The 12,941-nt window shown below is 43.9% G+C and overlaps 1 protein-coding gene across 1 annotated transcript; it reads left to right on the top strand.

The window, feature by feature from the left end:
- Positions 1–9,228: 9,228 nt before the first annotated feature.
- LOC121760428 (probable inactive protein kinase At3g63330) lies at positions 9,229–12,093 on the top strand. The gene is made up of 8 exons (XM_042156097.1): positions 9,229–9,281; positions 9,380–9,454; positions 9,746–9,829; positions 10,467–10,610; positions 11,164–11,245; positions 11,603–11,685; positions 11,771–11,825; positions 12,034–12,093. Exons 1-8 carry the CDS (start codon positions 9,229–9,231, stop codon positions 12,091–12,093), a joined length of 636 nt encoding a protein of 211 aa, XP_042012031.1.
- The last annotated feature ends 848 nt before the right edge of the window (positions 12,094–12,941 follow it).

Genomic DNA, 12,941 nt, shown 5'->3' with positions numbered 1-12,941 from the left:
CTGAGAGCAAGTTGGCCGGTCTAGATGACCTGGGGTGTGGCCACGCCCCTTGTCATGGTTTGGATCAGATAGTGTATGATTGAGGGAATAAGGGTGGCAATATCGGAAAATGACTGCGCAGTCGAATTTATGAAATGTATTTTGTGTACTTGGGTTATTTTCATTATACTCAAAACCCCAATGTTACACTGTTATGGCATGACAAACTATGTTTTTGGCGTGTGTCCACTGAGTGCAATAAGTACTCAGCCCTGCATGTTGTTTTCTTAATGTGCAGGTTGAGCGGCGATGGGGAGGACGGATGTTGAGCAGTTAAAGCCAAAGTGTGTATTTATCTTTTGGATGGTGTCGTGTCGTCATACCCGGCATCATCTGTCTTTTGGTCTTTTCCGCTGCTTGTAAACCGTCACGATGTTTTCATTTAAAACTCTGAATACTTTAACTCAAGAATGTCGTCACAGTACTTTGTTTTGAATTGAATTTCCTTTTATTAAATGTTTTCGGGTCAAATATTCTCGTTCCCCCTTTCTTCCCCGCTTCTTTACTCCTCCCCTAGTCGCGGTCCACCGTACTTCCTATCCTTAGGAAATGCGGGCGTGACTGAGTGGTATCAGAGCCTAGGTTTTCTCTTTCTGCTCTGGACCCAAAAAAAAAAAAAAAAAAAAAAAAAAAAAAAAAAATTCTTTTTCTGAATGGAGTAAGTTTTCAAAAGTGTCATTGGCTCAACATCCGACTCATCGCACTCAACCTGAAATGAGGTAATGAAAATTTCGAAATTTTGGAAAGTATATGGAAGTGGAGGAAATTGTGATTTTGGTGTTGAAAATGATTTTTTATGTAAAGTTTAAGTAAATGTTGAGACATGTGGAAGGGTACAACGTGATGTGGAAAAGTTGGAAATTATTTGAGTTATGAACTGTTATGGTGTTATGAACTGTTGATGTATGATGAACTTATATGAAAGCATGTGGCTGATGTGTGATGATATGATGACGTGAATGTTGATGTGAGCTTTTATGTGAGTATGTGTTGGCCTTTTGAATGTTTGAACTTAGACGTGATAGAATTTCACTAGTGCTTCTTGGACCTATGATAGATAAGAGCTTTTGGCCTTTGAACACCAGCGGGTTTGGGTTAGAACAGCGATACGTGCATACACACTCTCTCTCTCTCTCTCTTCTTCGGTTATGCACTCTGTTTTTATACGCGAGGCGGTTGTTTCTGTTTTTCTATAGATGGCGCGTATGTTCCGAACCCCGCGACGGAGTGATCGCGATAGACTTAGGGCACAGAGGGTGCTCAGAGATTATAGAGTGTACCGGAAGAAGGATCATGTACCGTTGATCGAGTTCGTGGCACACTTCGACACCCTCTGGAGGGCAGCTCAGGAGTTCGGAGTGACAGAGCATGACGGCATTGAGAAGCTAATAGATTTGCTTCCCGATAGCTGGAAGGAGTGGGCCGAAAGAACGGCGAGGAGGTACACGTGGCATGAGCCCGCTACCGATGACATGGTGGGTGACATGGCTGGCTTTCGGAAAGCCGTGTATTGTGCACTGGTGGACTCTCGAGAGGAGCAGCCCCCACAGGAGGTGGAAGAGAGGGTCGTGTATCAGGACAAGTATGTGAGCATGTACGAGGGTGAACAAGGGTATGAAGATGTTTATGAGGAGGCTCTGCCAGGGAACTCCGAGGAGGACGACGACGAAGACCCGGAGGAAGGGCCTATGGATGAGGATGATAGAGTCGTAGTCTAGAATTAGAATAGTTCGTTGTCTTTTCAGTTTTTGCTTTCTGTACGATCTGCTCTTGGGAACAATGTTGGCCTTCTTTCTTTTAATGAGAATTTTGATTTTGATTTATATCCTATGTGTTGCATCTTATACTACATGAAGGTTTTATAAGAAAATTTTGAGAAAGTGGTAATTTTGGATGAGAATTGTAGTAACACTTTTTGGATATTGAATCAGAATGCCGCCAAGACGTGCACGCCAACCACGACAAGAACCCCACGTGGAGGCACCACCTCCACCACCACCGCCACCACCACCTCCACCCCCGCCTCAACAAGAAAGATTCATAGTTACGTTCTCAAGGCAGAATCCCCCAAAATTTGACGGACAAGGAGACCCATCCAAAGCGGAAGAGTGGATACGCGGCCTCGAGCGTATCTTCAGGGTCATGGAGTGCACAGATAGGGAGCGCATTGCTGGTGCTACCTTTCAACTGTTAGGTGCTGCCGATTACTGGTGGGAGACTCGGCAGAGAACTATGGATCCTGCACGCCTGGAGGCGCTAACATGGGAGGAGTTTAAAGTAGAGATCGATAACAAGTATGTTCCAAAGACGTACAGACGGGCCAAGGTGGTAGAGTTCCACACACTAAGCCAAGGCCGAATGACTGTAACCGAGTATGACCGAGCCCTTGCGCAGATGGCACGATATGCGCCCGAGTTGATGGACACCGATGAGAAATGGGCGGTGAAGTTCCGGGCCGGGCTCAGAGATGAGATAAAGGCCGCATTGGCCTGTCGAGGAGAACTCTCCTACTCGGAGATCTTGACTTGTGCACTGGACGTGGAAGATGCACTCCCTAAGCCAAGAGTTGTGGCAACAACAAACGCGACACCTCTACAAGCTCAGCCGGGCCACCAAGAGAAGAGGAGGTGGGATGGTGACCAGGCTCAGTATGGTGGTAAGAGGCCACAACACATGAGGAACCCACCCTACAATGGCGGGAGACAGAATACTTTCCAACCGAGGGCAAACTTTCCGCCGAGGAACCCTCAATGTGGAAGGTGCTTCAAGTACCACGCCGGGGAGTGTCGAGACCCTAGGTGCTTCAACTGTGGTGGGAGTGGCCACTACATCCGAAATTGCCCAAACAAGCACATGGGAACGGGAACGAGACAGAACCAGCTAGGTTTCCGTCCACAATCCCAGGCACTACCTGCACCTCCACCGCAACAACGCCGCCAAGGATTACCATCGCAAGCAAGGGCCTACGCCTTGAAGGGGAAACAGCCGGCAAACGGGAAAGAAACCTTTGAGCAAGGAAACTTGGCAGGTATGGGCACACTTCTCAATATGCCTATAGTTGTCTTGTTTGATACGGGTGCGTCGCATTCCTTTATATCAACGTCTTGTGTGGATACTTTGGGATTACCTACTGTTAAGACCGAACCCACTATGAGTGTGACCTCACCGGTAGGCGGGGCTATAGATATATCCCGATCTTGTGCATGTGTGAACTTTGGAATAGGTGAACTCAGTTTAGTGGCTTATAATTTGCAAGTAATGACGATGGGTAGCGTAGACATAATCTTGGGTATGGATTGGTTAGCGGAGAACCACGTTACCCTTCATTGTAGAGAAAGGAAAATTTCGTTTGAAACCCCCGGAAAAGAGCCGATGAAGTTTCACGGAGTCCCAATGAGCCGACGCAAGTCCATTATCTCTGCGCTGCAAGCCACTACAATGATGAGGAAGGGATGTCCAGCGTACCTTGTTTATTTGAATGGGGAGGAGAAGAAAGACAGGAAGATAGAAGATGTGGCGATAGTGAGTGAATATCCCGATGTCTTCCCCGATGCATTGCCGGGACCCCCACCCGACAGGCAAGTAGAATTCACGATCGATCTGGAGCCCGGATCGGCACCAATATCAAAAGCACCTTATAGAATGGCGCCGAAAGAGTTGGAGGAGCTTAAGGTGCAACTGCAAGAGCTACTGGAATTGGGATTCATTAGACCTAGCGTGTCACCATGGGGAGCACCAGTGTTGTTCGTAAAGAAGAAGGATGGAACGATGAGGATGTGCATCGACTATCGGGAGCTAAACAAACTAACGCTGAAGAACAAGTATCCACTACCAAGGATAGACGACTTGTTTGACCAACTTCGAGGGGCAGGAGTCTTCTCTAAGATGGATTTGAGGTCTGGGTACCATCAGCTGAGGGTTCGGCGAGAAGATGTACCCAAGACAGCTTTTCGAACAAGATATGGTCATTATGAGTTCGTTGTAATGCCTTTTGGACTGACGAACGCCCCGGCAGTGTTCATGGACCTTATGAACCGCGTGTTCCATCCATTTCTGGATCGGTTTGTCCTGGTTTTCATCGATGACGTGCTTGTTTACTCAAAGAACGAGGAGGAGCACAAAGAGCACTTGAGAACCGTCCTAGCAACTCTAAGGGACGAGAAACTATATGCCAAGTTCAGTAAATGCGAGTTTTGGCTCAAGGAAGTAAATTTTCTTGGACATGTAGTAACTTCAGATGGAATTCGTGTAGATCCGGCCAAGGTAGAAGCGGTGCAGGAGTGGAAGTCACCTTCTACACAAAACGAAATCCGAAGCTTTTTAGGACTGGCGGGCTATTATCGAAGATTCATCGAGGGATTCTCGAAGATAGCAAGGCCAATGACGCAACAACTGAAAAAGGGAGTCAAGATGATTTGGACGCCAGAATGTGAGGCGAGCTTTCAGTTGTTGAAGGAGAAATTGACCACCGCACCAATCCTAGCTGTGCCGGAGCCAGAGACTGACTATGCGGTATATACGGATGCGTCGAAGGTGGGACTGGGATGTGTGCTTATGCAGAAGGGGAAAGTGATTGCATATGCATCGAGACAATTGAAGCCCCATGAACTGAATTATCCGACGCATGACTTGGAACTGGCAGCTGTGGTACATGCTTTGAAGATCTGGAGACATCATCTTTATGGAGTCCGTTGTGAGATATACACGGACCATAAGAGTCTAAAGTACTTCTTTGAGCAAAAGGAGTTGAACATGCGCCAACGTAGGTGGCTCGAGTTGGTAAAGGACTACGATTGTGGTATAAATTACCATCCGGGAAAAGCAAACGTAGTGGCCGATGCTCTTAGTAGGAAGTCTCAATCTCAGCTGGCCACCTTTCTTACTATCGAAGAGAGTATAATCCAAGAGTTCAGTAAGATGCGCTTGGAAGTGGTGAGAATGCCCGAGACTGTGGAAGGGATAGTAGCCACGTTGGTGATGGAACCCGACTTAAGAGCCAGAATTGTAGAAGCTCAACGGCGAGATACGTTACTAGAAAAGATTCGCTCAGAAGTGAGGACGGGTGAACTCGGAAATTTTCGTGAGGCAGCGGATAATGGTCTCACATACAAGGGAAGGTTGTGTGTGCCTAAGGATGAAGGCCTGAGGATGGAAATCATGAGAGAAGCACATGAAACCCCATACGCTGCTCATCCAGGGAGCACCAAAATGTATCAAGACTTGAAAAGACAGTTTTGGTGGAACGGTATGAAAAAGCATGTTGCGGCATTTGTGGAGAGATGCCTAGCATGTCAACAAGTAAAGGCGCTACACCAACGGCCCTATGGGAAATTGCAACCCCTCGAGATTCCGGAATGGAAGTGGGAACATATTGCAATGGACTTTGTGGTAGGACTGCCAAAATCCCAGCGAGGGAACACGGTGATTTGGGTGATTATAGATCGCCTCACCAAATCTGCCCATTTTGTGCCGGTTCGTGCCACTTATGGATCCGATCAGTTGGCTAAGGTATATGTACGGGAAATTATACGCTTGCATGGAGTCCCAGCGACAATTACATCTGATCGTGATGCTAAATTCACTTCTAGATTTTGGACAAGCCTGCAGCGCGAGTTGGGGACTAAGTTGAATTTCAGTACAGCGTTCCACCCGCAAACCGACGGGCAGTCGGAGAGAACGATACAAGCATTGGAGGACATGCTACGAGCCGTGGTGCTAGATCGAGGCGTAGGTTGGGAAGAAGTGTTGCCCTTGGTAGAGTTCGCTTACAATAATAGTTACCAGGCGACTATCAAGATGGCCCCATATGAGGCCTTGTATGGAAAGAAGTGTAGATCGCCACTTTATTGGGATGAAGTGGGTGAGAGAAGAATTCTCGGACCAGACTCTGTAGAAGAAATGATAGAGATTGTCCGACAAATCCGTGGGAGGATCAAGGAGGCACAAGATCGACAGAAATCTTATGCGGATGTTCGAAGGACCGATTTACAGTTCGAGGTCGGGGAAAAGGTCTTTTTGAAAGTTTCCCCTTCTAAGGGAATAACTCGTTTTGGAGTGAAAGGAAAGCTGAGACCCCGATTTATCGGTCCATACGAGATTTTGGATAGAGTCGGCGCGGTAGCATACAGATTGGCCCTACCACCAAGCTTCGGAAATGTGCACAACGTCTTCCATGTGTCACAATTGAGGAAGTATGTGTATGACCCCACACACATCGTTCACCAAGAAGAAATGATGGTCCTAAATCCCGATCTAAGCTATGAGGAGAAGCCCGAGGCCATTGTGGATCGAAGAGTGCAAGAATTGAGGAATAAGTCAATCGCTTCGGTGAAAGTACGGTGGAGGAATCATGGAATCGAAGAAGCAACATGGGAATTAGAAGATAAGATGAGAGAGAGGTTTCCAGAGCTGTTTGAGTGATCTAACAAATTTCGGGACGAAATTTTGTTAAGGTGGGAGGAATGTAATATCCGAGATCTTGTGGTTTTTGGTTCTTTAATTTAATGAATGTCTTATGTGTTGTGCTTATTATATGGTGTGGAAATATTAATTGCTTTACACTATTGTTGCGGATGGGGTGTTTTTACCTAGCATTAAAAGTGATTAACTAATTAAGCTAGAATTAAAATCCTAAATAACAAATTAAATTCCTCCCTCCCTAATTCTCTCGGCTTTTCAAAAAAAAAAACCCCTCCCCCTCTCCCCACTAATTTCTCAACCTCCCCCACTCCCTCTTAACCGATTCTTTTCCCCTTTTCCAATCTCTTTCCCTCTTCGGTCTCTCTCATTCTCTCGCTCGCTCTCTCTCTCGCAAAGTTACTCTCTCTCTGGTAAGTCTCCCTTCTTCTCCCTCTCGGTTTTTACCTTCCCTCTTACTCCCTCTCATTGATTCCTGATTTCATTAAGGTAGCAAACTCTCGCGTACCGTTTTGAAATCGGAGTAGGGAAGCTTTGACCTACGTTTTCGAACTATTCGGAGAAAGGTAACCCCTAACCCTTGTTAATTTTCGAAACCTCATGCATATAGGACGTTTTGGAGGGTTTAGGTGCTGAGTAGGTTGTGGGATGATGTGTCTGTGTGAAGCATGTCTTTGTTGGTAACTGACAGTGGGTTCCGACCCCTTTTTAACTAAGCAAACGATCTCCGTTGGGTACGAATTTTGAACTGTGTAAAGGTTAATGTGTCCTTTGTGTGGTGTGTAAATTTCAGCTTCATTGGATGTCGTATGATTTTATTATGATTTTTGCAAGTAAACTGCGCAGTTTCGCGAGTTGTATGTTTTTGGGAGATGTTTTCATGTGCAAGTGGCGTGTTTCTGAGTGATAGGTTTTTGTGATGAATGTGGGTGTGTTTGGCCAAGAGATGGCTCGGAGGAATCAGTGTTTGGTTCGAGAGTTTTCGTGTGTGTTGGCCGAGAGTTGTTGGGTTCAGCCTAGGGCAGTTTTGTGGAGAGTCTGGAAGGGATGATCCCAGGTGTTTGGGTGTGTTTTGGGATGTAGAATGCGTGGTGTGTTTGTCGTATAGGGTTTGAGAATCGGGGGTCAGAGGAAAAGGGGTGTAAATTAGGCGCCGAGCAGACGGCCGAGGTGGTCGGCCGAGGTGCCGAACAGGCGGCCGAGACGGTCGGCCGAGGTGCCGAGCCGGACGGCCGAGATGGTCGGCCGAGGTGCCGAGCTGTGCCGAGACAGGTGCCGAGCTGAGCCGAGACAGGTGCCGAGCTGTGCCGAGACAGGTGCCGAGCTGTACCGAGACAGGTGCCGAGCTGTGCCGAGACAAGTGCCGAGCTGTGCCGAGACAGGTGCCGAGCTGTGCCGAGACAGGCGGCCGAGGTGCCGAGCCAGGCGGCCGAGACGGTCGGCCGAGGTGCCGAGCCAGGCGGCCGAGGTGCCGAGCCAGGCGGCCGAGACGGTCGGCCGAGGTGCCGAGCCAGGCGGCCGAGACACCGAGCCAGGCCGAGACGCCGATCCTTTTTCCGAGCTTTTTCCGAACCTTTCCGAGCCAAGTGAGCCGTTGCACAGTAAGGGTATGCCAGGACTTGGAGTGCTGTGTTCGTGTGTCGTGTGCGCGTTTTGGGTACGTCGTTTGCGTGCGGGGTGTGTTTCGAACGTGTGACTTTGTGTGTTTGTTTTGTAACATGTGGTTAAGTGTATGTACGTGTAACGTGCTAGATGTTGAAGTCGTCCACGTAGGAATCATGCATTGTCGTTTAAAGTCTCGTCTCTTCTGACTCTAATCATGATATTATTTATCTTTCAAAAGGGTGATCTTTTTCGAGGAAAGTGTGGTTGAAGGGAACTGTTTTAAAAGCTAAGCAATCGAGGTGGGCTTTTCTACCCTACTTTTATGTGGGTTATCTTTAAATACGGACTTTGTTCCGGAAATGTTTATGGAGGTGAACTGTTTGTCTTGCCAATTATTTCGTTTTGAAACCTATCTGAAGTGGTTTACCACATATGTTTAATCGAATTCGGGTCTGTTGGGCTGCGAACCCTCAGGCTAGTGTACACGAGACTGGGTGCCATCTGAGAGCAAGTTGGCCGGTCTAGATGACCTGGGGTGTGGCCACGCCCCTTGTCATGGTTTGGATCAGATAGTGTATGATTGAGGGAATAAGGGTGGCAATATCGGAAAATGACTGCGCAGTCGAATTTATGAAATGTATTTTGTGTACTTGGGTTATTTTCATTATACTCAAAACCCCAATGTTACACTGTTATGGCATGACAAACTATGTTTTTGGCGTGTGTCCACTGAGTGCAATAAGTACTCAGCCCTGCATGTTGTTTTCTTAATGTGCAGGTTGAGCGGCGATGGGGAGGACGGATGTTGAGCAGTTAAAGCCAAAGTGTGTATTTATCTTTTGGATGGTGTCGTGTCGTCATACCCGGCATCATCTGTCTTTTGGTCTTTTCCGCTGCTTGTAAACCGTCACGATGTTTTCATTTAAAACTCTGAATACTTTAACTCAAGAATGTCGTCACAGTACTTTGTTTTGAATTGAATTTCCTTTTATTAAATGTTTTCGGGTCAAATATTCTCGTTCCCCCTTTCTTCCCCGCTTCTTTACTCCTCCCCTAGTCGCGGTCCACCGTACTTCCTATCCTTAGGAAATGCGGGCGTGACAACAACAAATCTAGCATATAATCCAATGCATACTATTATACAGTGTTCCATATTTTGTTGTACAAATGATTTTCTTTGGTTATCCCTGTAAAACAAACATTCTTGTTGGTAGGCAATTGTTTCAAACCTGCATTACTAAGTTCTGATGTATTGATCAAACCAAATGTGTTTAATTTCTCGGACTACTGTCTGACGCCTTTTTCTTACCAATTGCAGGCGCATTATTGACTTTGGTAGTGCTGTGAATGATTTCACAGTGAAACATTTTTATGGATCTCTTGGACCATCGAGGTAATACATTCTCCAGATGGCATGTTACTTCCATCCCTCAAAGTGTATTTTCTAGATCTTATACAGAGGAATCAAAGCTAGTATAGATTAGAAAGCCACAATTCTAATTCTGGATGATTTGGTTTTGAGGTTATTTCTACCTTCTTTAACTGTCTTACAGAAGCATAATTTATAGGTTAGAACCACCATCCTCTCATTCTAACATGCTATCCAATCTTATCTGTGGATGGCTGGATGCATCTTCTATGTTCTTATATTGCTAATTGACTGTGATTTGCTTTCAACCTACAGCAATGAACAAACGTCAGGGTATGCTCCTCCAGAAGCTTTTCTGAATGTCAGCTGGTATAAGGGGCCTTCAACTGTTACATCAAAGTATGTTGGATTTTCTTTTTAATTTGTTTTTTGCGTTTGCATACTTACTTTTCTGCGAGATGAGAATATAATTATTTGGACAGATTTAAACTGATTTCTCTTTCCTTATATCCAAATACCCTTCCTCCTCTGTTAAGGTGTGTAATAATTATCTGTGATTCTGTGCTTGAGAAACTTTTCAACGTAACTCGGAATCAAATTCTATAAGCTTGAATGCATGCATGCAATCCTGTTGTTGAATCCATTCTGCCATTAAAAAATCAAACATTCTATTGTTAGCTGGAATTTTTAATCATTTCTTAGACTCTCAGAAAATAGGTTGTTGGAAGGTCCCAGTATCTCAATATTTAGCTAAGCGTGTATGTGTCTCATTGTCAAGAGGAATTAGTAAACAACTATCTGTTATATTATTCATAGTTTGGGTCTCCATTTATATGGTTATTTTCTGCTCAATGCTCTGACTGTTAGCATTACTTTTCTCAATACCATTGGTTGACTTGTGAGAAAACAAATCATCATTGTAAATGCATTTCATAACCACCATAATAAAATTATAGCAACACTGAGAATCATGTTATGCATTCATTACTCTTTTATATGCAATGTGATTGATATTTTCAGTGTTGTTCCTTGGCAGGTATGATATGTGGAGTGTTGGTGTGGTAATCATGGAGATGATCTTAGGATCACCAAATGTTTTTCAAATAAATTCTAAAACGCAAGCACTTCTTGATCAACAGCTCAAAGGTTGGAACGATAACTTGAAAGAGCTTGCGTACAAGTAAGAACAATGTATTACTTTTAGCTTCGTTACAGTCCCTTCAGATGTAGATGACAATCTTGTTGTACTTGCTTACGAATGACTCTAGCTCAGGCACTTCTAGGTTGGCGTTGACACCACATCATCAGAAGTTTAACCTTACAAGTGCGACTCTCTTAACATGGAAGGTTTCTGTGCTCGTCTAATCTTTGATTGTCATCGGGTGAAGCTTCCTTCAAATCACCACATCTAGAAGAAAAACCACCTGCAACTATGTTTACATGCTATTTAATAGCATATATACTAATGTGACACAATAGTATAATAAGCTAACACAACTAAATAGGATAAACTAACTAAACATAAATACATAAGAAATTTGACAAAATATAGTATTTTCATCACTGCATAAACACAATAATTACACAAATAAATCCATTGGTGACTCATTAAACAAATTTCTATGTTTCTGAAATTCAAATATGCCCCCAATTTTTTCTTTGACTACATAATGTCTATGTACTTGGTTATTGATGGGTGCGGAAACAATAAAAAATATGTTTCTCGATGCCAGGCTTAGATCATTGATGGAAATGTGCATCTTAATCCCTGGAATTTCCTCAAAGCTCCATCAGAATGGGGGTACAAATAGCCAGGTGAGCTTTTTTCTCCTTTTGAATTCTGACTCCAGGTCCCATATGGCTTAAGTGGATGTCAAATGGCTCTTTTGTTGTGGTAAACGGTAATCATCCCACTTCATGTTTTATGTTTTGATGTCTCTATAATGTCTTTTTTAACAGTTTCCATTCTTAGTCTTGCAATTAAGTTTTATGTGCATGATAAATTATGTCACATGCCAAATAAATGAGATTAGTTCAACACATAGATCAAGCATCGAACTTAAAATAGGCACTCTCAGTAAGACAGCATATTCTGTTTCAAGTTGGCAAAAACTGGGATTCCAGAATAAGAACTTTAATCAGCTGTTGAAGGTTATTATGGCTTGTGTACAGAGTTCTAGTTCACCAGTTCCGTGGAAGTGTTCTGAAGAGTATTTCTCTTATCTAATACGGAGTAGAGATCCTCTTCAATTAGGGTCAGACTTCTCTTTCCCTTTATTGGTGCATTTTAGTTGATGGATTGACCTCACTATATAACATTTTTCCTTTTCCCTGTATCAGATTTCCCAATATATGGGCTTTGCGTTTAGTACGTGGCTTACTAGAGTGGGATCCTGTAAGTTTGCTCTTCAGTGGTTTAGTTTTTAAATCATTTCTATAAAAAGTTACCCTGGATGATTCAATGAGTTTCTACTAATACATATGATGTGTTTGTCATCTTGATGGTGGTTTAGTTTTTCCATCAATGCAGTTACTCATGTTGACTTTTATAATCTGAACTTGTGTTGATCGTATGAATTTCTTACGTATGGGGTTTGAATCAGGAGAGTCGGCTGAGTGTTGATGATGCTCTGAGGCATCCTTACTTTACATCAGCTTCTTAAGGATTGGCATCCTTATTCATTGACGTCCTTATCTTTTGAGGGGGGAAGAGAAGCAAGGACGGAGCCAGTTCTTACGTATGGGAAGCAATCCCCATTCTCCATCCAAATTTCCGGTTCTTCTCCTGGAAGTCAGTATGATCAAAAGACTCAACTCGTGGATGGAAAATATCAATTTTGGTAATCGTTTGCCCGTATAGAGCAATGGTTCCTAGCATCCGATCTGTGGTCTGCCAGGTGACATCCGAGCAATGGTTCATCGGTAAGTTGATGCAAAAATAGCATTAGGTTCCAAAGCTAATCTAAATGCGGGTATTGGCACGAACCAATATTTGCTTTTACCCAAGCAAGTCTTGAAATCGAATGGAAGCTGCTACCAGATTGATGGAAGTGAAAAATCAACAGGAAGGAGAAGAGTGTTGTTAGGGGGGGCTTTATTGGTTGTGTTTGTTTTAAATCCTTCAGAACACTTTACTTGTAGTCCAATATTATTACCACTCTGTTACTACAGTTTCCAATTTTCAATTCTCAAGTGCTTTCAAGTTCTTGTTTTCCTTTCTCTAAATAATTACCAAACATTAAAAATTAACTAGAGTTATTTATAGGGATAAAGTCATATATATAAAAAAAAACATAAGCGGGGCTTGTGATGCAGATGGCATCCAATTGCATAACAGAGAGATGGATTTCTTTATATTATCATCAATAAATGGCGAAGGTGGAATATTTATAATTCCACGTTGCTTGTTTTGTTGGTCTTGAATCTTGATTGTTTATGCGCCACAACCTTTGGAACTGGAAATATAAGTCATCAATAGATTTAATAAATTTTAATGGCAATATGATTGTTT

The sequence above is a fragment of the Salvia splendens genome, chromosome 13 (assembly GCF_004379255.2).
Source record: "Salvia splendens isolate huo1 chromosome 13, SspV2, whole genome shotgun sequence".
Classification (NCBI taxonomy): Eukaryota; Viridiplantae; Streptophyta; class Magnoliopsida; order Lamiales; family Lamiaceae; genus Salvia; species Salvia splendens.
Note: the sequence above shows the minus strand (reverse complement) of the source record. Positions and strands in the feature narration are given on the sequence as shown.